Below are 25,440 nucleotides of genomic sequence, written 5' to 3'. Positions count from 1 at the left end.
CATGCTGTTTTGAAATTAGAGGGTTGACATAAATTTATGTCTGGCTACTGGCCATTTTAGGAGTTTGATACTTGAAATGTGGGCTATTGTAATACAGCTAACAGTATGAGAGAATTATGTAAATAACCATTGGAATGGATTTACGTAATGATTTATTTGAAGCGTTAAGTCCACGGTCATTCTCCTAAGACTGATCAGAAAAACTTTTTGACTTTGATTACAGGGGCACTCTTGAAATAATATATTAATTTGGTTTTGCCCCTTCAGGCTAACTGCTGCAGAGGAATAAGTACAGGCTACTTGTTCTCAAGCTATAAGGTGATACAGGTTTTTTTCCCCTGGCTCTGAAAAATACTTTGACTACCAGTTTAGTAAATACTTGGAGATGTTAGTTTCTTGAAGTCCACATTCTGTGTGTTTCAGTAGGCGATAGGGAGTACTCTTGTATGACTCTGACATTACCTCTTTGAAATAACTGAGAATTGCAGTATTTAAGCTAATTGACTCTTGCAGAAGTACATGTGCTGGGGAAATAACGTTAGAAGCAAATTTTAGCTGATTTAAAATTATAATACACAAGAACAAATATTATGTTGCTACTTGAAATATTCTCTGTGATCTTGCAAATGCAGTAAACGACTTGAGTTGCGTAAGACAACGCCAGGTGCGTGCCTGAAACTTGGGTGTGAATGGTGTGCGTGTGGCAGATGCTTTCAGTTCTGAGGACTCTTTTCATCTATGGTCTCTTCTAATGATGTGCTAGGTATACAACACTATCGTACAGAGCTCCCGAAATGATCAATCTTTACGGAGGAAAACCAATTACTACGAAGGCAGATATCTGGGTAAGCAAAATATGAAGTATTAAGTAATAGGGAACTAATGGATAGGTGTGTGTGGGAAGTTAAAAGCAGCATTGACTTAACTGAAAAACTAACCCTTGGAAAGTGAAATACATCATGCAACTATACAATGCAGAGAACAGTAGAGGCATCTTTGGTAGTTTTGTCTTCTGTAAATAAAATGAAAGCCATGTGTGGTGATCATTTTGAGTTAAGGGGGACATGATTTGGAATTTCCTTTGTTTCTGTTCATTCAGGTTGCTGTTTGATAGTCACCAGTGATTTCTATTGGAAACCTGGTGGCAGCAAAATAAGGAAAGGTGCTTTAATTAGGTGATGTGCAGTGAAGTAAATGAAAACTAAATTCAGCTGAAACGCTAGTGGTATCTCTGGGTGATATGACAGTGTGAATGCAGGGTATGCTCTTATTTTGGTAGCTCGTTGTCTAACATAGGAGTCAGTGGGAAAGAAAGCCTTTTTAGAGCTGCTTTATATATAAGCTTGTCACATCGACAAAGTGTTTAGTAATGCGGCTTCTACAGAACAGTGTAAGCATCAGCTGTAGCTCAGATGCAATTTGTTTCTCGTTGGTGCTGCTTTATTGTGTAAAAGGCTTATTCTCATCCCTTTACAGTGCCTGTATTGGTTTTTTACAGGCACTTGGCTGCTTGCTGTATAAACTTTGTTTCTTTTCACTTCCCTTTGGAGAAAGTCAAGTTGCTATTTGTGATGGAAGCTTTACCATTCCGGACAATTCCCGATACTCCCATAGTATACACTGTTTGATAAGTAAGTATCTGGGCAGTGCTGCAGTTATTTTGCCTCATAAATCAAATAAAACCCAGAAGAGCCCACTAATGTAAACGACTGACTTGGATGGGTGCAGACTGGCTGGGTTCTTGAGTGAACAGTGGGAGTTGCTTCTGGCTGCCATCTGTCTTGCAACTCCTGCACTCGCCCTTGAAAGGAGGCTTGCTTATCTCTTCGCTCAACGGAGGACTGTGCCACAGGGTGCGGAACTGAGGTGCTGGCCTAGAAAGGAATTTCAGAAACCTAGAGCAATCTTCTTTCCAGTAGTGCTAAAGGTGAGCCACGTGAGTGAAGTACAAGCGAGTCGTTCTCCTGGATGGGTGACGTTAAAAATCAGCTAATGTATTCTGGGCATTTAATGGGTGAGTTGATAACTTCAGAATTGAAACAGAGTAAAATGGGCCAAAGACCTGCCAGATGAAACTGCACCTCTCAACTCGGAAGAGCTTTGCTGGAGTCAAAAGAGATTTTTGGTTTCTTTGGTAGGCATGGGTGATATTTTTTTTTCCTTAGGCGGCCACAAACCACAAAGGGGAATGAAAAAGGTACCTCAGAATTTATTCACAGTTCCTTTTTGCTGTTAAGTTTGTATTTTCTATGGAGTGTCAGGTCGTTAACAGTATTTACTATCCCAGTTGGATAGTTGTGCTTGAACAAATTTCAAGTGCAAGTTTAGTTTAGAAATGTGAAGGTACTGAGATGAATAGCCCCGGGGGAATTTTGTAGTAGTTCCGTGGTTTATAACAAAATAAGTCTGATGAAGTTCGTGCAACCGGAAGTCTCTGACACAAACTCTTGCAGAAGATTGAAAGCACAAAGAGCGTGAAGGAAGACTTGGGACAACAACAAGTTCTGAGGCTAGTGGTTAGTCTATTATCCAAGTACAGAGATAGAGGATCTAATATTTACAGCAATAATGAGTCTTTTTAGTTGTTTTTTTTGGCAACCCTGAGTAGGTTAACCTGACGGAACGCAGAAAATACAGAAAGATTGAAGAGGAGCTCGTAGTTACTTTGAAGTTCTGAATGTGTTGACCCCATAGTTGATGCTTTTGTATATAGGACATACCGAATAGAAATCATTTTTTTGAGCACTCATTCGTAATGGAGAAACAGCAGTTGCCATGGCAAGCATTTGACTTCTGCAAATACTTAAATGATGAAATGAGATGAATTTTTGAGTGATTAAGTCCTTTTCTCTATGTCACAATGCTACTTTTAGAAGAATACAGGTTTTAATCCTGTCTCCTTAGAAGTATGAATGCTGATTTATTAAGATTCAGTGAACTGCCCTGCCAAGATTAGCATTACTGGCATGGAATATATGTGGGTGGGGAAGAACCGTGTAACGTAAATTTCCCTTCTTCCCATTTGGAATTAAACCCAAAAAAAAGCTGCTGTTGGTCATGAAAAGTATTCTAGGGACTTTGGGCTTCACCTCACCTCTCTTACAAGGTGGGGGGTGGAAGGCATGTGTGACAAGCTGAATGTTGGCCACCTCAGAAATCTAATATTTCAGAACCAAGTAGCAGGAGTCACTTTGAAAGTGTTCTGTTGCCACTTAATGGTGCTGTCACTGTGAATTGAAGTCTCCTTTATTTTTTGAAATCCCATTAAAAATAAAACATGCTGTCAACTGTATTGGCCATGAAATAATGGCTTGGAGTAAAATTGTAAGAGGTATCTAAAATTATATTGATATTAAAAAGTCTTCAATATTTTTTACTAGATCTTGTTTAATGTGGGCTGTACTACTGAACAGTTTTGTAAATGTAGCTTAATTTTCTCATCAAAACTGAGAACTTAAATTTTCATAGGTTGTTAATTCTCTGTGTAGCTGAACATATTCTTAGAAGCTTAGCTTTTTTTTTTTTTTTAGAAAAAACCAAAGTCTTTAGCTGTTTAGGTTCTTCAGTCATTCAGGCAAGATTTTCTGATTATATACTCTGTATCATACTGTAAACAATATAAAGTAACTCTAACTTGCTTGAAAAACACCAGAGCTTTGAGTTTGGGAAGCTAGTGCTTGACAGGGACATCAGAAATTGTGTCTCATCAGGAGTAAGTCTTTTCATCCATGGAAGTACGTACTTATTTTAAATACGCCAAAGTGTGCATAGCCAACTAAACCTGCAAGACAAATAAGATCATGTAGAACCTTAGCCTGATGCAGTTAGATATATTTGTGAATCTTGTGTTAGCTAAATTGGATTTGTATTAACCCTAGAAAAATCTAGTACTCTGAGTTGGTGTTATGTTGCTCCTGAAGTTATTAATTACTACTTCTACTTAGCTACCCTTTCCACAACTGAGTATCAAAATATCAAACAGCATACATCATCTCCAATAATATTTGACCCTAGAAGCTATTTGACTTCACTAAAAGTATATTAAAAAATTTGACATCATAACAACAAAAATTCTTCTTTCTGGGGTAAACTCATTTGGCAGAGCTACTGAATTTCTTCTTGCGGGTAGCACCCTGTCTCAACAGGGGTTTTGATAAACAACAGTGATAACCTGGTCTTATCAATTTTGGCAGGATACATGCTTGAACCTGATCAAGAGCAGAGACCCGATATCTTTCAAGTATCTTACTTTGCCTTTAAACTTGCCAAAAAGGATTGTCCAGTGTCTAATATTAATGTAAGTAGTCTTTAATTTTCTTCTGTGTTTTTAGTTTACTTTCTAGGTAGCACTGACAAAAGTATCGTCAAATCAACTGAGGAAGATTATTTCAGTGTCTTTATAAACCTCGTTCCTGAATTGAAAGCATAGAGCGGAGTATGCTTCAAGTTGCTATTGTGTACATGTAACACAAGCGCTATAAAAAAAATACTTTTATTATTTTTGAGAGCATAGCTCCATGAATTATAGTTATGCTGCACCATTATCTGACCGCCAGTTTTAACCATTTCTAATATCTTGTGTCTAATAAAATTAATATGAAATACACTACTGAGCTTAAACTTCTTGACAGTAAGTTGAATGGTGTAACTATAGTGTCAGGGGCATTTATGCTTGTTTTAGAGAAATACTTTTCCTTAATCGTCCTTAAGAGTTATGTTAATCCATGGGAAGGACGTACAGGGAACTGGAAGGCAAACAGAATAGTGCCTTCATTAGCCTATATTCCTACCCTTATTTTCCACATGAGTTGGAACTTTGTTTGAAAGTCTGAACTCTCTCTCAGTGATCATATCATTCACAGATCTAATGACTGTGCAATGGAATTTGAGGGCACGTCAATCATGTTCGGTATTGTAAAGTGATTCTCAAGATAGGCACCAGGAAAAATCTGTCTCAAAATTGATGTTGGAACTCATGTCAGTTATAGAAAACTGCTTTCAGAGGCAGACGGTTGAACTTAGTGAGATCCCTTTGAATTCCTTTGTCATTGATTGTTGGAGAAGAAGGTGCTCAGTAAATTGGGGTGTTGCTTTTTGGAAGCTTAGCTTAAAAAAAAATCAGAAAACCTTGAAGTACTTACTGTTTGTAGGTAAAGGCTGAATTTCAAGTGGTTTGAATGGTTTTTCATTATGCTGTTGCGATGTGTGATTAGGAGGAGCAATTTCCCTTGAATACTTCATCCTGAAATACGAGCAAGTATATAACTTTATCTTGACATAACATAATTTGGGAATTTATAATGTCACTCACTGGAGGAGTAGTATCACCTCGCTCAGGTGACTTGAGAATATTTTCATTGGTTTTTCTATTTTTCCCCTGCAGATAGGAATTGCCTGCTTAGCTGGCCCTTTGCCCTATGACAGACATTAAAAAGTGAAAGTGCTTGGAGTATTCTTACAAAGTGAGGCTGTTGTGTGTGTTGGTGTTTTCCCTTTTTTTTTTTTTTTTTTCCCCCGCTGAAGTGTTAAAACAGAACTAGGAGCAGTAGTCTAGGCACTGGTTTCTCTTGCTGATAATTTTCTCCGGTAGTGCTTGCCCCTCTAGCCCCCATGTCTGCCTTTAAAAGAGAAGCAGTAGTGAATTGTGCGCGTGGACACTCCTGACCTTCTCTCTCAAAGTTCAGTGAGATAACCTTCCTTCTCCCTCCCGCAGAATTGCCGTTTTACTTAGTTACATGAATTTGACTGAGATGGGACTAAGTTGAAAGGCCATAGAAGTTTAGGTGCTGCCCGGTTTTCTGGAACTAGTGTAGCGGTGGACTAAATCTACTGTTTGATCCAAAGGTTAGGTGTTGTTTTAGTTCCTAAGCTTGAGGCTAAAACGAGTTTCTTCTGCGCAGTTACAAGAAAATATTTTGCGAAAAGGTTTGATGTTAATATTGGTAGTTGATAGTGTGTATATGAGGTGAAGTAGTTGACAAAACACAGCAATGTTTGTTTTCTCTGTGCAACAGACAGGAGGACATAGACATACTGTTAAATTAAAACACTTTTCATTTATAGCCATGTGAGTTCTGCAAGAAGCCTTGTGAAATAAGAAGCTTGAACCCAAGTATTCCTCTTGAATACATAATGATTTTTTTCTTTCAGGATTTTGTTTTTTAATTTATTCAAATTTATTTTTCCCAAGAATTCTCCTGTCCCTTCAACTCTTCCTGAACCCATGACAGCTAGCGAGGCAGCTGCTAGAAAAAGCCAAATAAAAGCAAGGTGAGCAGCAGACGTGGCTTTACCTTTTTTTTTTGCTAATATTGTTAAGCTACCTGTTTATCTGAAACCTGTTTTCATATGCCTGTTAATTAAAGAAAAATTATCTTATTAGTAGAGGTGATCAGAATAGATAAACTGTAATTCTAAGAGCTCAAGTCTCTGCATTCCACTCCATTCCTTTTTTCATTGTATTGAGAATCCACAGACAGAAACTGAGAGCCGGTTTTGTGGTGGAATGAGTAAGTGCTAGCAGTCTGCTTCTCATCTCTTTCATTTTCTCCTAGTACAAAAAGTAAATTTTGAAGTGAAACATTTTAGTGGCACGTGAGGACAATATGGCACAGGTAAATTGTTCTTAGGACTATGTTATAAATGTGCAAATCAGAGCGAACTGATGAAGGTAAGTGGATTTTTTTCTTGGAAAAATGCTGATTTTTATTCCAGAACATGCATTTTTCTGTACTTGTTAACAGAAATAAAACCAAAACCTTGTGAATTCCTATTCATGCTTTTTACTTCTGCTGCGGTATATGGTGTATGCTTAATGCTAATGCTGGAAGAATCCTTCACACTTATATTCCTTGTCAGTCGAAGTTGTTTGGGTTTTGAATGTACCAACATGTGTGACTTAGGCACTGTTATATTCAGCTATAATTATCGGCTCTATTTCAACTCTGACTTGATTAGCCTATTGTGCATGAGAAGCAAATGAATGGGCTCATCTAAGCCATGTTTGAGCTGTGTAGACATGTCTGTGCCACGTTAAGGTAATGTCATCATCTGATGTGGTTGGTTTTGCTGGCTCTGCTCTCAGTTGATTATGTGTAGTGGAGGGCAGGCGTAGGGTGTCTATGGAATAATGTATTGAGCTCCAACTAAAGCTACAAGACGAGAGTAGGAAGATGCGTGGTTCTTTGTAAATCATGTTCTCCTGACAGCCCTAAGTTACAGCCGGTTAAGGCAGATGGTGTCTTGATACAATACGGTAGGAACTAATACAGGGTGTTAGGTACTGGAGCTTAGATAGTGAATTAGCGTTTTCCAGCAGTTGGACGGTTATAAAAAGGCATTACTATAACGTGATAACAGGATTAAAGCTCAAACGTACTTGGATTTTCAACATCTTAATTACTCCAGCAGACTATTGCACAGCTCTGAAATACTGCAGGGGAGACGCAAATATTTTGTGCAGCTCATGGTTGTTACAAATGTTAGAGGCTAAATCTCTAACAATAAGCAGAAATGAGTTGATTTAATAGGTAAGATTTTTCTCAATCTCATTTCCTGTATGTTGAACAGCAATCGTCTCTACTTGTAGGATGGCCGAGTCAAGCGCTGCACATAAATTTCACTCGCTACTGTGAACTGAGGAAAGCTTCTAAAGAGAGAAAATTCATCTAGTGCCATGGTCTCCTTGGGAATAAGGCTGTTGTACAGCTCCTTGTTAATGGTGTTCTGCAGCAGCCATTTATCCTATGGCTGGGGAGTGGAATTTTAGGAAGCAAATTTTGAGTTAATAAAACCCAGTTCAGAAGTAAAGCAGCACATGATTAAGACATAATTGAGCTATTAAGAGAGAAATCGTGTTTAACTTCAAGAGGGTCTTTTTTTTAATGAAGTCTTTACTGTGGAAAACTTGCCATTTCAGAATAACAGATACTGTTGGACCAACAGAAACCTCAATTGCACCGCGACAGAGACCAAAGGCCAATTCAAGCACTGCCACTTCTAGTGTGCTGACAATCCAGAGCTCAGCAACTCCAGTCAAAGTACAAGTTCCTGGTGACTTAGGTAATCGTGGGCAGAAAGGTAACTTGAAAAAAATCTAAGGATGGATTAAAATAAGTGAAGAACAAATTTTATGTTCCTTTTCCTTCTTGCTCTAGTAGGGGTGACGTTTAAAACTCTGTTTACCCTGGTTTTATTATATGCCAAAACCCAGATCTTGATCCTTTCAAAAAGACTCTAATGTGCAAGTAATAAGTTTGACTAGGTGCCGCAAAAACCTAAATGCATTGTTGAGAAATGGACGTATTTTTGCACTTAACACTGATTTTTTTGAACTAACTTGCCCACTGTGGACTGTGAGAGAAGTTTATGCTATGTTTTGACTTTCAGGTAATTCACTACAAGTACTGAGCTCTTCCGTAACAAACTCCATTTATTCTAGTAGGAAAAATAGTTTCCCAGTACATCAATAGGTCATGAGACATCAATAGTATGTTGGTGGTATTTGTAGGCTGGAACCATGTAAAAGCTGCACTACTCTGATGATTGACCGATGCATTTCACATTGTCCTGGGGGGGCAATAGAGGAGTAACTGGGGGAGACACAGCTGAGGGAAACAGGTTTTGAAAAGTTCCTTTGATATATTCTTTACCTTATGCAAAAAGAGCTATGGGTCTGATAAGTATTCACTTAAATGGTTTTCATTTATATCATTAATAATTTCCTAGCTGCACTTTGTGGTGTTATGTCTGTTACAGTACAGGAAGAGTAGCCTCAGGGAAGTTATGGGGGAAAGCCCCCATTCAGAAGCCCGTGGAGAATGTTTGTGTCCAGGTGTAAACAACTTCAACTAGATGGGATCCAAATAACATCAAACTTGAAGCACTGCCTGTTATGACAAGGAACAGGTGGTTCCTGGGCACTTCAGAGTATAAATACAGCGTGCAAGAGAGAATGATCTCTGTTGGCAACTGCTTACTTATAAGGCTGCAAAAACAATTGAATGGCAAAATTAATCAGGTGTTCTGTTTATAAGGGAATTTAACAAGTGAGCCAATAGTTCCCTTAAAAAAAAAAAAATAAAAAATTGTATTCTTTGAGGATTGTAGGGCTTGAGATACTAGAAGGTAGTAAAGCAGGAGCCTTGAACCCAACTTGCTCTTTGTGAGACCAAAGGAAGCTTCCCACATCTTGTAAGTAGAAGTCATGCATTGACAGGCCTGGAAGTGTTTTCAGAGAACTGAACTCAGTAACCACCAGCTGTACTAGTTGTCAGACTGGGAAGGGAAGTTAAACTGTTTCCCCTTGAGGTGTTAAATAAAAAGGCTAACTGCCAGGGAGCTCTCTAGCTAAACTGTAGAGATCAGTATGTCAATAGTGTTGCCTGAATATCACAGGAACCGCACGCCTAGGGAATGGACAAGAAATCTTACAGTCCCAAGGGACCAACCAGCACCCGCCGCAGCAGAACAGGGTTCTCCAGCAGCTGCAGCAGGGGGACTGGAGACTACAGCAGCTACACCATTTACATCACCAGCAGCAGCAGCCTACCATTCAGGATGCCTATATTCAGCAGGTACAAATCAAATCTGTGGACAAGTTTCCAAGAGACATGCGTTACGCTTGTCAGTAATGCCTGCAATCATGTGCTACTTCAACTTTTCTGGAGTTGCTGCCTGGTTTTTCCTCGTGAGAGAGAGAAAAGGGATCATGGCTCCTCCACTTTTTTTTACCACTGATGAGTCTCTACATAGGTGTTGTAATGCTTATCCTAAAAACTAGCTTTCTTTGTGCTGTCTTGTTTATGGTTTGACCCTGAATCCCAGCTTGCTTTGTATCACTGCTGTGTGGTCCCAATAAAGGCTTTGTGTATGTGTAAATGTGCTTGAGATAATTCCTAACGTTTATCTAGGACGATGCTATGCTTGCAGTAGATGGCTGAGCATGCAGCATCTGAATGGTATTTTTGCAGTTCTTGCTTTTTTCAGTTTTTCTTGGTCAGTGAAGAGTGTCCTCTTTGTAGCTGTTCTGTCTGCCCAGATTTTTCAGTGATACCACATATTCTAGCACTAACCATATTGCATACTGTCAAGTAAAACTGCTTTACTTGTGTAGCATAAGTAACTCTACAGTTAATAGAAGAGTGCCTAGGTCAGACAAGAGCTTTTGGATCTTGTCCAAGACACCTATTTCTATTACTTTTTCTTTTCATCCTGTTTTGAGACATGTTATTCTCTAAAGCACAGCCAATGTATTTTCCAAGGGGGCTCAGCACTGGTGAAAATTACAGAAGTTGGAATGTTATTTGGCCTGCCTTAGAAAAGGCAGTGCTGAATATGTAGTCTAATTTTTTGTTAAACAGGCTGGTATCCGGACGGGGGGGAGGAAAAGCTTCCAAACACAGAGACAGTAAAACATGACAACTGAATTGCAAGCTGATTCTTGGTTACGTCTTAACTGAAAAAAAGCTGTTGAGTCACAGAATTGATATTTTAATTGATGTTTCTTGTAAATATCTGGACATTTAAAAAGGGGAGTCATGACTTGTTAAAGCTCTTTTCTTCTTTTCAACTACAGTATCAACAAGCAATGCACCAGCAGATGGTCCAACAGCAGCTGTTGATGCAGTCGGTGTACCAGCAGCAACCTTCCCAGTCTCAGTATCCCGCTATGGTATGTCAAGAATGGAATGTAGGTGGTACAATCTTAAAATACGTGCTGTGTATGTAAGTCTATTTTAAAGATGCAGTAGGAGAAGTTTGTGAGTAGTTGTAATGAGCTGTAGATGTGATGAATAGTGTCATGTTCAGCATCTAAAATGATATTCATTTGGGGGGAAAAAAAAAGGTTAATCCTAACTTGGTTGTGAAAGCTTTTCTGGAGTTGCAGTTCTATATTAATTGGATGGAATAGATCACAAACTTAAAATTAAGTAAGTATATATTAAGTTGAAACATACTTGGTGCTTAGGGTTGCCAGTAGTGACCACAAGCACAAATGTATGTTATGCTATGAAGTGATAGCAGACATGGTGGCATCAAATTCCCACTTGAAAAGCAAGAAAGCTAACTGGCGTAATCTGTTTTTCAAGTCAGGAGAAACTGTCCTGAAATTTTAATTATAAATTTTTAAGAACAGGGTATGATGAAAATTAACTCCTTAGTGCTGCAGTAGCATATACTTTGGTTGCAATAATTACTAAAAGCTAAGTGGCAATGTGTTGTAAGAGAAAAATGGTATGTCTGACCTGTTAGGGCAGTTGGTTTTCACCTGTGTAATGGACAGGTGTGTTCACCGCTGAAGCTACCAAGCTCTTCTGGAGTGTGGCGCTTGTTAGTGCGTTTGCAAGGCAGGCACCGTTACTTAACAGCATAGATTCACCCTGCCCATGTGAATTTTAGTAACGTGATCATTATCCTCCGTAGGTGCAGCAATATCAGCAGGCTCTCCTACAGCAGCAGATGCTTGCTCAGCAGCAACAGCGGTCACAACAGGCACATTCTCCTGAATATATCACTTCTCCACAAGACTTCTCACCAGCCTTAATTTCCTACCCTGGGTCACTTCCAGTGCATGCTGGAACAGTGGCAGATTCTCCATACTCTGCAAGCAGGCAAGTATTCTGACAGATGTACCCAAGGGTCACTTACTGTGAGCACGGCCAACTCCTTTTGTCAGAAATTACTTGTTTCGATAGTAAGGTATTGTTTAAAGCAGTTGGTTAGTTGCCGTTCAGTGGTAACGGATATTTTGGAAGCGAAGTTGGGCACTTGTTAACAGGTGAGCCTTGTACAACTTCTTAAAGAACCCGTCTTCCACTTCTTTACTGTTTATAGACTTATTCCAGAAACTGACTGATTACCACTTAGCTTAGGAAGATCAGCAGCTTGTGTTGACTGAGGTTATGGGTGTGTGAAAGTCACCTCAAACACTTCTATAGAGGCTTTATTGTTGGTGTTCCTATGCATTTGTCTGTTGATCAGAGGTCTGACTTGTGTACTCCATTGTATTAATACTTGTCATTAGCGATATGTTCCCTTTGCAGGGGCTAGTGGACTTGGCCTTGCTTAATAAAGTAAAGTAAATAATGACTTTCCCATGAATTCTTATGAAAAACAGTGTGAGGGATAAAACCCCCTTCCTTTAATGATTTAAAAATAATATTTTAAAAAATCACAGATTGGTCCAGTTTCACTAATATTATGAACTAGGTTATAAATTTACATGGGTGCCTAGTACACTATGTTGAAAGAGAAGCCCTTTGCATTTGTGGGAATGCTGCAGTCTTCGGTGCAGACAGCCATGACACACAGGCTTGCAGTTAATAGTGTGGCTTAGGTGTTTCAGGTGCTGCTGTCATTCGTAACCTCTTCTAGGTTAGAGTGTGTTGAAAGAGTAAAAGGCGAAATATTTCCCTGCTGTAGGCTGCACTGATATCACATCTCACTGTGACCAGTTTGGCTGTATCTCGGGAATTAGGTAGTGCTATCCCTAGCAGAGAATCTGGTTTTGCGCTTCTGTGCCAATATCTGAGACTTAACAGCTGTACTTGAGTCAGGTCTGTTGCTAGACTATTTTTGTCACAAGTAATTTCTGACAGGAATCATTCCAGTCAGGAAGTAAATACGTATATTTCCAGCTTCTCTTCTGTGTTTGGCTGAAGATACTAATCCTGCTGTTTAGCTGCACGTCAATGACTGAATTAGCAATGGTTTGCAGTGTGTAAAATGGTTGTTATTAACAAAAATCAGGAATTCTTGTACTCACAGGGAATAGGCTGTGAGTTTTTTTTCCCTTCACATACTAAAAGCATTGCATTGTGTTGCATGTTGTCCTTCTCTCAGAAAGAGCCAATAGTCTTGTGGGACAGCAGCACCCAGCTGGCAGGAAGAGCCCCTTCCCCTTTTTCTTGTCCTGAAGACATGGTACCATGTTGAGCTGGGCTGCAGGTGTGACCCACAGAGCCTGGTGAAGCGCAAAGCGAAGAGCAGTTAGCATGCAGTAACTTGCTGATTGCTGCTTTTCTAGCCTGCTTCAGACAGAAGTGGTAGGCATTGTTTGCTACAACGTGACTGAAAGGAAAACCACATCTGGTCAAAGGTTTCCTTAGCTGTGTAGGTAAGACTAATACAAGTAGAAGCTGTGATATCGACTGATCAAGTTAATTGTATCAGTTGGATGGGTGTAGGATTCAAAGACACTTTGTGTCTGCCAAGGAAGATTTTGAAAGTAAAGAGAACGGATGAAAAATTCAAATATATTTAGTAGGATTTTTTTTTTTGAGGAAGACAAGGCAGTCTCCTATGGCAATATAGAAATGATCGCAGGTGAAATGAAGTTTTTGCCCTTGCGTGTCACCTTAACGAAGGATTCTGTTCCTTGGCTACGGCTAATGAACTGAAAAATAAAATTCCAAGGATTGCGTACAGAAATGATGCAATCAAACCGCCTATTTCAAGTGATCCATTTTCCCTTGAATTAGCCTTTGGATACCGTTGGGATAAACCAACAATGCATGTGTTAATTTGAGTGTTTTGTAGTGTTTTGGCATAATGAAGCATGTAATTAACTTTCCCCTGATAAACAGTCCAGTAATGTTTCTCTTTATTTGCTTCTGTGAACCGACTGTACAGGTCAGGTATTCCTGATGCTGAAGCGATTGCCAGTTACCCAAAGCAGAGCATCAATAACCCACCTGATATGTCAGGCTGGAACCCATTTGGAGAGGACAATTTTTCCAAGTTGACAGAGGAGGAGCTGCTGGACAGAGAATTTGACCTGCTAAGATCAAGTAAGGGACGCTTGAAGGCTTATTTTACTTCGCAGTAATAAGGGCTCTGTGGTTGCTCAGCAGTTCCAACACCTGTCTGTGGAAGGGCCATGCAGCCTGTGTATAGGAAATTCTTTCTGAGCATTTGAGGGCAGAGTGGGGCTGTCTTCTTTCTTTCCTTTCAGTTTTTGCAAATGTGCACAATACGGACTCACTGTTCAAAATTGGTAGTTACTGGCTCAAACACTGCAGAAATGGTAATATCTTAGCTCTTAACTACTGCTTGTATCACCTTTATTGTCAAGAAGCTCTGAACAGCAGAGGTATGTTGTCAGATAGGAAGATAAGTTTGGCCGCTTGCTTCATTCCTTTCCAGCTTTTCCTGCACACCAGAGCAGAAGATTATGTGGGTCTAGTATGTCCTTTGAAAATGCCTGAAAGAAAATTTATCTCTTACATTATGTTAATGTATTGTAATGTCCTTTTTGATGAGTGGCTACGTGTAAGGGCTGCTTTATTGTTCTGATATGGCAATAGTTGAATAAACTTTTTTCCTCTTGAAGCCAGTTATCTCAATGGTTTTTACTTGGAATTACTTCCTTTTCCTAATTGCTTTAACATATGCTCATTAGATGCTCTTCCTGAAACTGGTTTGGTCAAGATCAGATTTATTAGTGACACTTGTAAGATGTGACCGTGTCAAAAGCCAGATTGCATGTACTTGGCTGACGATCAGCAAGTTCCTTGCAATTAAAAACGCAGTAAAATTGCCTGTGAAGTATTGGGGAAAAAAAACCCAAACCCCTGTGCTTTCAGCTGAGTCTGTCTTCTTCGATTTCTGTGTCCTTAAATGTAGCTGAATAAGATGGGTGCATTACCTGTTAATCCATAAGGAGAGTGACTGTTGATTTTCTGTGAAATCCCACCGGGTGGTTTTCATTTAAATTCTGTGTTCATCGAGTAAGATTCCTGTTTTTGAGATGTGATGTAGCCTGCTTGCATATTAGAGTAAAATGACTTACTGCTAGCTGGGGTAAATGGCTAATGTACAAGCTGAAATGTAAACATTCTTTCTGAATTCAAGTTTAGAATCTGTAATTATGTAGTAGTAGAATTAAATATCTTAAGGCATGCTGCTTCCAAATGATGCCTTAAAAGCCTTTTTAAATAACACACTCTTGAACCTGGAGGAGGTTAGCTTGAACCAAAAGGTTACCACAGCGTTCCCCATTTCTGGAATCTTTAGCTGACTGTTGGGCTGCTGACTGTAGTTATGGTAAGTTTTATGAGATTGATTTGGGTAAGCCACATGTTTTGAAGAAATAAAAGTACCGATGAAGATATTAACCAAGGACATAGTTCAAGGGGCTTTACAAAAAAGCTGGAAAATGGTGTAGAAGAGATACGTTTACCTGGAGTAGCTCAATAGGCTGGTTATAGTAAGCTGGGGAAATAGAAGATCATGGAATCATTTAGCTTAGAAAAGACCCTTAACGTGGAGTCCAACTGTTAAGGTATCGCCACGAAGCCCGTCGCTAAACCCCAAGCACCACATCTACATGTCTTTCAACTACCTCCAGGGATGGTGACTCAAATCACTTCCCTGGGCAGCCTGTTCCAGTGCTTGATAACCCTTTTGGTCAAAATGCTGAATTGCATGGAAACAGTGAGACTTAAAGGTTAGAATAACTTGGAGGTAAATGCTGCTAACTGCTGTCTCTAAATCTCTAGCAGAATTAACATTTAACTACTAGTATAATTCCATTATTGGCTTTGGCACTACATTTGTGAAAATAGTCTGAAGCTTTTAAAGATAAAATCTGCCTAGGCATGTTTTTGGCTTACATCTTAGTAAAGATCATGCAATGCACAGGAGAGTGGCATGTGGTAATAAGCTTCATATGCTGTATCTGAAAAGTAAGCATAACAGCATAGTTTTGCTTACTAGTAACCAGCATTAGGGTTTTTTAGTCACTTGAATACAGAAAACATACAATTAAATATGAAAATACTCACTTGACCAGTAGTACACTAGATGGCAGGCTTGGTTATACATAACATGAGATGGAGTTACAGCTTTTCTTAGGCCTTTTGGCTTGATTTCTCTTAGAGGCCCCATGGAGGTGGAGCATTGTTAGTTTTAATCTCAGTGTATGTGTGTTTTGTGTGTACACATAGATACATTCATCAAAGACTTCAGAGAGCTTTTAAATTTGCTTTTTGATATTAGGTATGTTGTTCCAAAAATGTTATGAACTTACCTTGAGGTGTTGGTGCCTTTACTGCAGTCAAAGCAGAAATTCTGGTACTTAATATTGTCTGCTGGAACTTTCTCAAACTTAGATGCATTAATGAGAAACTGGGAGATTTGTTGTACAATTAAGCCTCATATCTATAAAATGGTCAACAACTGCATAATACTTCCTGATTATACCTTAAGGATACAGGCTTATGTAGGTTATCGCTTACGAGAGCACTGCTGTTTTACTACTATAGTAATTTTTTTGCTCAACGTTTGAGTTGACGGGTAATCATTTAGCCATCTAGAGGAAGGAGAATTGAAGATACAGGTTTGATAAATTGTTATATTTATTGTAACAAAACCTGGTTGCTGTCCCATAGTCTAGAGTTCATGTACAGTGTTACATAAGTTGGTCTTTTTGCGACGTTACAGGCTGCTGAATAGCATTGAAAACATGAATCCTTTCTTTTCACTTCCAAAAGCCTGGTTTCTGTTGTTGAGCTTACGCTTTATACATAAACTGAAGATATTATAAAAACTGTCAAATACATTTAAATCTGTGTTCATGACAGTAATACATGACTAAATATACACAAGCTTTATTAGAGGATCAAGATGCCGTCGTAATTTGTCAGGGTAACATTACCATTTGGTTTACGCTTTTAGTAGCTTAACGTCAGTGTGTATAGTGATGGGTATTGCTGTGATGGTTAATCACCTGCTCTTTAACAAGGGAGCAAACTGATAGAACAGAGTACCTTGCTTACACTTCGGGAAAGTTTCCATAGTGAAAACATGACAGTTGAAGTAAAATGTAATGTGCAATTGAATGAAAAGTTCTCAGCTGAGCACCTTTGTGGAGAGCTTTATGGAGTTACAGGGTGGAGTTCCTGGTTCTTGTGTACGCTGTTGTTCCTCTGTTGTAATCATCGCTATTAATGATGGTCCCAAAGCAGTACCGTGATGCTGGGATTGTGACAACATTGTGAAGAAATGGATTTCTTAAGAAGAGCTCCTGCAACCACTTCGCAATCTGTGCAGAACTGGGAGTCAAGGAAATGAGTCATCTTTCTCACCAGGAGAAAAATAGCAACACAGCCTTCACAGTGAATTGCACAAAGAGTCTTACTAGGCCCCGAATCATCTTGGTGCTTCAGCAGACTCACCTGTGCGTGCAGAGCCTACAAAGCTCGGTGCCCATCTCCTCTGCAGTACGTACAGTACGAAGGAGCTACCTAGGCCATCTGTCCAGAAAAGAGCTGTGGTTCTCAGCAGGCTTTCCTTGTGCACTGTGTTTCAGCAAGTCCTGAGGGAGCTGTGTCCTGAGGAATCCTGGGCGTGTCACCTGAACAGAAATGGCTGGATTCCTTGTTCGTGGTTTTAAATAACTTCACTTCTCTATGCAAGGGTCTGGCATGCCACATGGCACATGATGGTGTCTGTGGCAGCAGTGGGGGCTGCATTCGTATGATTATTCACTGAGGGGGGAAAAAAAAACTTGGATCTTTATTTTAAGGAAGTTGCATCTTAAGCACAACGAAGTCCAATACTGACAGTCCCACTGGATTTACTTATGCTTGTGTGAAGCTGGACAAAGCATCACTGTCTCTTTTCTCTCAAATGCTCTCTAATAAGGAGAAGTGGTTCTTACTACAAGGTGGACAAATGACACTTGTGCTTCAGAATACTGGAAAAATGGCTCGTCCTTTTCCAATAGCCTTAGATTTGATGAATTGACAAATTGTCAACTTGATTTTCCAGAGAAATGTATCCCAGTATGTGTGTGTCTAGGTGCCACGGAGGAGTTGCAGCCTTGTAGTTACTCAATTTACCTTGTTTTTCTTGCATGGTTAGCATTTCCATCCATTTTGTTTTCCACTATCTCTAGCCCTGCTGCTGAAGCTGGGAGATGTGATGATTGTCTGGGGCCTTGAACATGCATAGTCTTGCATGCCAGCATTTGTAGGGACTGTCCAAAGGTAGCTCAAGTTGGTTGCACCCTTAAAAGTTACTCTAGAGTTCGGTTGTCTGCAAGCTGTGCAGCAGTCAACTGGTTTTCCTCTGGAGGCAAGACACTATGACTAATAGAACAAAAGCATCCCTCGCTCAGTCTGTGTTTGTAAAGATGGAAGTTGAAGGTCACATCCATGTCTTAGAAGACAAAACTCAAAAAAACCCCCAAAACCAACAGAAAAAAGAACCCAGCAAAGCAAAACACCTCCCCCCCTCCCCCCCACCTCCCCCAAAAATACCCCACCAAACCAACCCAAAATACCCAGTTTTACACAGATGGTATAAAACATATAGCTGCTAGTCTTTTGTGCATCTCTGCTAGTGTTCTCTTCTGCGTGCCTCTGTCACTGTGCGATAATATTGTTTGGGTCCATCAGTCCCAGCCGGTTTCGGTATGTGCATGTTGAGGGGAGAGAAACTACTTAACGTCCTGCACTAGGAGCCCCCAGCTGGGATTATATTTTCAGAAGGGTTGCCTGTAATGGAGCAACTCCTACCTGTATGCATTTGGAGAGTCTTAACAGTAGGTGAGAGTAAGACCATTGGCATTACAGGCACTTGAAGACAAACAACACTTGTCTGTCAAAAATGGTGTGTAATTTCAATAGTCTTGTGCTTTGTGTGCAGGGTTACAGGTGTATGTCTGAAGTACACGAGCTTGCTCTCTAGTCCCTGATGGTTGTCCTAGTAAAGCTTCGTGGTTGCTGTATTGAAGGACTGAATAGAAAATATGCAGGTAGTTTGGTATGTAATTAGGGCACAGTTGAGCTGCATCTCTGCAGTGGTAAATGGTCAAGAAGCTTGTGCTGCAAATGGTTTGGAAGGTCAGCTGCTTGCTGTGAAAAAGGGGGGAAGCTAAATGCTGTGTTTTCTGCATGGGGGGTGTAAGATACTAGCTGATGGTGGAATAGCTTGTCACAGTGGTATTGTTAAGTGCCTGATGGGCTTTGCTCAACCTTCCTGAGTAACAATGTGGTGGTTGTGCCAGATGGTCTGGATCTTAAGTTGCCAGCAATGTTAGAATAAGAATTTAGACAGAAAAACTTGTATTCACCATTTCTAGTCACTCAAATTTTGGACTGCATTAAAAACCTTTCATTTGTTTCTTTATAAGAAGGGAAAAAAATGATACAAACCAAGCAAACCAAACTCTGCACAATATAACCCCAAACGCCACCAAATCCAGTCTCCTAAGGGTTGAAGACCAGTCAAAACAGACACTACACTAATGTTATCTGATACTAAAAACTGAGTAACTAACATGTTACAAGTTTAATAAAAAGTACTTCCAGTTATTTTACTGTGACTGTGAAATCTACTCTTTTGTGCCAAAGGCTGGCCTAAACTTATATGAAATGAATGATTTCATGTTTTAGATAAGCATAGTGATCCTGACTTCAGGACGTCAAGAGCACAGAGGGTTAGTACTTCCTATTACAGGGTGCATAGGCTGCTTATTTAAAGTGGGTGAGAGCCTCATTTAAAGCATCCCGTCACCAAATACATGCTCCTTTTGGTGGGACAGCGTAATTTAACGATAGGAGAATTTTCCTGAATGACCCAGAGCTCCTTTTGGTGGGACAGTGTGATTTAACGCTAGGAGAATTTTCCTGAATGACTGAGAGCTGTGAATTCAAGATGTAGGATATTTTGAGAAAATGCCTCATCAGGAGTAGATTCTCCCCTCACCCTGTACAGTAGATAACTCTGCATAGGTGTAAGACCTGCCATTTTTATTTTATTTTATTTTTTGTTCTGTTTCATTTTCTTTTTTACAGACAGGCTGGTGGACAGGAGAGCATCTTCAGATAAGAACGTGGAGCCACGTTCTGCTCCACAGAAAATTCCTCCTGAAGATCCCTTTGGTTCTGTTCCTTTCATTTCACACCCAGGCAAGTTACATCTGTAACATCACTACCTCATATATATATATGTGTGTGTACACATAGACATATATATTTATGTGTCTGTTGAAGTATGTACATCCGGTTCAAAGACCAAAGAATGATAAAGGTGTTGGCTGTCTCCTGATAGCAGATGGGTCGAAGGCATTTTGTTAGTATGTTGGTTATCTCCAATAAAAACTATTTCTGTATCCAATTCCTGGTACTTGTACAGCGTACAGACTCTGTAGTCTTCGCAGTGCAATTACATTGGACTAGTGCAGCGTGAATTGCTTGTACAGAACCAACAGTGCTTTTGCTAAAGGCAAATTACTTGCTAAGGCCAAATTTTGCTGCTTACGTGTAGTCTGCTTCCAACTCATGCTGTTTCTTTAGTTCGGTTATCCAGCCAAGTTGAGACTGTAAGCTTTTGCTGCATTTAATGCATAGTTTCAGTACAAACCGAGTTAAAACAAGCAAAATAGCTTATGTTATCTGTACATTTGAAGGGGGGGGGATTCATTATTGTGTTTCAGTTCAGCTTTGGTTATTTTTACCTTTGATGGAAGTGAAAATAGCATCATATGTAAACACTGACTGACTGTGAAAGTGAAACTGCATCATCCTGCAACTTAATTGCCAGTTGTAACACTAGCTTGATCAGCACTTTAAGGTTTTTTTGTACCTGTGGCAAAGTAAAGCCTGCGTAACAGTTAGATGGTAGAAAGAGCTTTAATTACTTGTGGAGTCACTTAGGTGCCTACCTAAGTGTGATAACTGTGCTTTAACATGACTTTTAAAAATTATTCTTATACAAGTTCAAAAAGTCAGATAACATGCCTTAAAATAAACCACTTGGGGTCAACCTAAGTTAGCATCCCTGTTTCCTTCTGCTTCCATCTTGCATTCTGAAGATTGTCTGCTAGGGCTGCTTGATGCTCACTAGTGCTCCTGTACGATATGTGGAGAAGAGTGACCAAAAAAATGCTGTTGTAGTCTGCAGGGCAATTTGTAAAAATACCTCTGCATCTGTATCCTCTCCGGGTGTTAAAGACTTGAATTAATTCTCCTTGATCTATTACTGTGTCCGTAGTTCCCTTCCCCCCCCCCACCCCGGTCATTCAGAAAGGCCAACTTTACCTTCTGTTACCTTACCAATATTCAGTAGTTCGAGACAGTGTGAAAGCAATTCTTAAGTGAAGGAATGTTTGCTCTGTAGGTGGCAGATTAGAAGGATTTACCCTAGAGTCTTCATTCAAGAGGTTGCTTTGTTTTATATGTGAGCTTAAACACACATGCAAAATGGACAGTAATAGTTACACTTGATCCGACACGGTGACCATCAGGCGCTTAGTCTCTTCTTTTCAGTGTTCATAACCATGTGTCTAGAGGTTGTTTTCTTTTTTTCCTTTCCTCACCTGAGGTCTTAATGTATTTGCCGATGGCTGTTTTTCAGATAGCTATAATATAGCTTAGATTGTAATGAATGGCTTCGCTTTATTATGTCATGTTTTACTTCTGTTACTTTGAATCCAAGCTTCGATTCTTGACATACTAAAAAACAAGGAGAGGTATCTTGTCTTAAGGGGAAAAAATAAATATCAAGACAATCAATTTCAGTCACAGCTGAAAAACCAAACTTCATGAGAAATGTTGATTGTGAATTGTGTTACTTTTTCTGCTGGAAAAGAAATTCTTCAGTAGTCTTTTTTCTTTTCTAATTACTCGTAACTGGAATTGAAACAAGTGTACATACTGGCTTGATTTCAAGTAAGGTATTCGTCACTTTTGTTAACAGTGTGTTACACTTATGAAACAAATGTGATATGGCTGATCTTTAGATCTGGAGATATCTTTTCGAAGTGGGTTTGTTTTTCCCATGGAATTGTTCTTGGAGATGTCTTGAAATGAGGTGTTCTAAGACAAGAAAAGGAGAATGCTGTTGACTTAGACATGTCTCATCTCTAGTTGAGGGCTCTCTAGGACAAACTTGGCTAATGTCCCTAATATTTTGATTTCCTTTTGTGGAAAACATTTCTGTATAATATGTTCTCTCTGATTTGTTCCTTGGGACTGTAAAAGATTTAATGGTGAAATAAACGATGTGCCTACCTTACTCAGGGCATCAAAGGGAAGAGGACTGAGTAAAAAGTGTAACAGAGGTTTAATACCTTGAGCTCAATTCCAGCTTTCAGGTGAGAGACTGTCCTTAGTTGGAGCCGAAGTTTCACTTCGTTACTGTAGCATGTCTACGCTGCCAACATGGAGTGTTATCACTATTCACCCCGGCTTCCGACTACTGAATTTTGACTTCTTGGATTATGATGAGATGAAATGTTAATGTTATCAATACAGAATATTTGAAATAAATAAAAAAATTTACTTCCTTACTAAGTGATAGTTCCTATTGAAGATGTGTTCTACTGTGTTAACGATCTTTTTCTGCTTTTGTACTTTCTTTTCCTGTGTGACATAGGTCTCAGGTGCATAAATATTGTTGTATATGGACTGTAGCTGAGTAGAGTCGCCCGGAGTATTTCTTTTGTTTTGGAGGCTTAAGGCTTCTCTGCGGAAAGCAACACTTGACTAAATACTTAACTAATTTGTCTAGTACAAGGTTGCAATAACAGCAAGAAGGTGACGATCATGTATCATCTTTTGACTAAACAACTTAACATAACGTGCTGGTAGTCCAGCAAAATAAGTGCCATCAGGTACCTTTACATGTGTTTGGGAAGGTGATGGAAGGACAAGGGAGATGCAGAGGTTGAATTCTGAAGCCTTTTATCATGGCTGGAAAGGACCATGGGATGCAGAGAGTTGTGACCGCTTGGGATTTTCCCTCTGGAACTGAGTGTGTTTCAGGCCGCTGCTGCTGCAAGGATCGCTGGAAAAGAGAACCTGGAGCTGGATGGACTAAGGCTGCTTATCTGACAGAGCTTCTGTGCTTATTCTTTGCAGGTGGGAATGGAGAGCCAGTAACAGCATGCATGTCACTTGACGTGCTCTGCAGAGGGCAAATAGCTGCGTGAAACCAAGTAACCTATTATTGGGTTCCTCTTACTGTAATTGATAGGAAACACTGTACAAGCACTTAATGTTACTCACGCTGTGTGTATCATATTAAAAGTGTGATCTCGTGTACTACATGTGAACTTCCTATACACACTATTTTATGCCTAAATGTTTGTGGAAGATAGAAATGGCTTAGAACTTGAAACAGCTGGAAAAATAAATTAGCCTGAGAAAGAATTACAATGCCCGATCTGATCGAAACAAAACTAACATAGCAAGCTTCTTAGGAAGAAGAGAGAAGAAAGCACAGTTAATAGCCACTAGTGGGGCATTTCGGACACACACCTAACATGTTGAGACCAGATTCTGGTTCTTGAGTGCCTGAAACACTAGATGGTGACAGCGGAACAATTGGCTCCTGCGGTCAGCATTTCAGAACAGAAGCTTTAGATTCAAGCGTGTGTTAACCTGCTGCTGTTCTAACATAGGTTGTTAACATCAAGTTGAGTGTTTCAGAAACTTCAGAGAGATATTCTGCTATATCTGAATTACAAGAAGGAAATGTCATGAATATACTACAGTTTGCTGTTAAGTTGTACTCACTGGCCTTTTGCCATCTTATGTTTGTTTACTGTAATTTCTTCTGGGATTAAACTGGCCTAGATTGCCTTATGCTTCCCGCTGCTTAATACTGAAAATCAGAGAAGTAATAAAAGATTTAAGGTAACTCTCAAAGTAATACAGATGGATTGTGTGAGAAGTGGAGATGTTGGCAAACTTTGACTGCAATTTCTTCGCAAGTGCTGACTTGAAGCTGTCTGCTAGGCGTTGTCTTCCTGCGGAGAATCTCAGTGAGCTGTTGTATTATTGGGATCAAGCTCTAGTTCAGGTCATCTGTTTAACTTGGTACTGAATGCTTGTAATGCTTGTCTTCTGTACTGTAGGCATAGTGCTTCTACATGAAGTCACTGCTTTTCCTAACATATGTAGGTAACCCCTTCCCAGTCACTGCGTGCGTGTTGACTGCGCGGAGACTGGTGATGAAATAAACTTCAGTTCTGTAGTGGCTTCCTCTTGACTTCCAGACTTCCTGTGCTTGAAAACTCGGTGGTATCTTTAAATGGTCATTACAGGTATCTGTCTTAGAATAAGAACAATTTTGTGATGTGGTATGTAACTCACTAATCACAGCTGTGCAGATCTGGCAGAAAACCAGCGAGCTGTGTGCCACACAGCAGTACAATGGAAACCGGCTCGTGACTTGGACACAGTACATCCCTGAAAGGACGCTGCTGCAATAGCTGATTATTAGCATTCACGGTGTTAGAGTGGAAAAGTGTGGTGTTCGGGCATGAAGAAACATGAGTGATGACTATGCATTTTGTTAATTTTCGGTATACTGCTTCTAACAAGGTTTCAAACCACTGCAAGCTTTCTTACCATGATTTTGGAGCCCTTGCATCACTCTGCAGTCTCGTGCGTTAAATGTAACACAGCTCCCTATAATTTCAAAAGAAACCACAAACGTAAGCACAGGAGAGATGAAAAGACCTGAGCCAACTTACTCTACCACACTAAAACAGCTCATGCCATCAGCTCACGTTTCTTTGGCAATTGATGTTCTTCAATTTTTAACTAAAAGATCCTCAGACCTACAACTTGATGTGCCTGTTGTACAGTGTTCTAGATTTAGTTAACTTGACAATTAAAATAAGTTGGATCGATATGTGTTCTCACTGAAAATACTGCTTATGTTACTGACTAACCTCTCTTTGGGAATGGCTTCAGGTATTCATACTACTTGCTGAATGCAGGTTCAGGATCTTTCCCTGTATCAAGATAATCTTTAGGCTTCAGCTTTTCTAGATACACTTCCAAAGTAACTTGAACTTATTCACACATCACAAGAATAAATTATATATGTGCACTGTGCCAGGGAGGTGCTTTTTCTCTCCAAAATCAGTCAGTTATTTTCTAAATTTTTTTCAAATATTAGAGCAAGCAGGGTCACCTTTCCCCTTTTCTATAACATGCTTCATCCTGTAGACTAATCACTTGAATATCTAAGCCATGCATACTAGGCACAACTGTTTTGTTCTCCCACTTTTGTCCTTGAAAATAAAGGTGGTAAGTAGTGTAAATACATTACAATATTCAGCAGCTGCTGCTCTGGCTGTTGTCAAAGAAATAGTGCAGATTTAGTTGCAGCGTGCTGGTAATCCTTGGGCCTGACATGTGGCAAATTGTTCTGAAATGATGGTGGCAGTATGTTACCAATTCAAAGAAAGCTTAAGGCCCTTCTGCCCCACTCTTCCACGACCCCCGCAATACCCTAAAATGATGAACCAGCAGCAGGCATGTAATTACTGCAGTTGTTAGAGGGAATTCATCCTCTTATAATCGGATGTCTTGAAAAAGAACATCAGCACAGAAAATTTCCTTGAAGATTGGGATCCTCTTATACGATTAAAGATGTTCCACCTGGCTTGCATTTGAGGGAAGAACAATTGTCTCCTAC

At 39.7% G+C, this 25,440-nt stretch overlaps 1 protein-coding gene across 1 annotated transcript in view; it reads left to right on the top strand.

The window, feature by feature from the left end:
- BMP2K (BMP2 inducible kinase) overlaps positions 1–25,440 on the top strand; it is a 63,666-nt gene that overhangs the window by 27,658 nt on the left and 10,568 nt on the right. The window contains exons 6-15 of the mRNA XM_075089910.1: positions 764–845; positions 1,499–1,631; positions 4,194–4,297; positions 6,191–6,270; positions 7,919–8,079; positions 9,397–9,575; positions 10,577–10,672; positions 11,425–11,612; positions 13,633–13,790; positions 19,803–19,916. Of these exons, the coding sequence (XP_074946011.1) occupies positions 764–845; positions 1,499–1,631; positions 4,194–4,297; positions 6,191–6,270; positions 7,919–8,079; positions 9,397–9,575; positions 10,577–10,672; positions 11,425–11,612; positions 13,633–13,790; positions 19,803–19,916 (1,295 nt within the window). The remainder of the gene's footprint in view (positions 1–763; positions 846–1,498; positions 1,632–4,193; positions 4,298–6,190; positions 6,271–7,918; positions 8,080–9,396; positions 9,576–10,576; positions 10,673–11,424; positions 11,613–13,632; positions 13,791–19,802; positions 19,917–25,440) is intronic.

Source organism: Phalacrocorax aristotelis, chromosome 4 (assembly GCF_949628215.1).
Source record: "Phalacrocorax aristotelis chromosome 4, bGulAri2.1, whole genome shotgun sequence".
NCBI classification, from domain to species: domain Eukaryota; kingdom Metazoa; phylum Chordata; class Aves; order Suliformes; family Phalacrocoracidae; genus Phalacrocorax; species Phalacrocorax aristotelis.
Note: the sequence above shows the minus strand (reverse complement) of the source record. Positions and strands in the feature narration are given on the sequence as shown.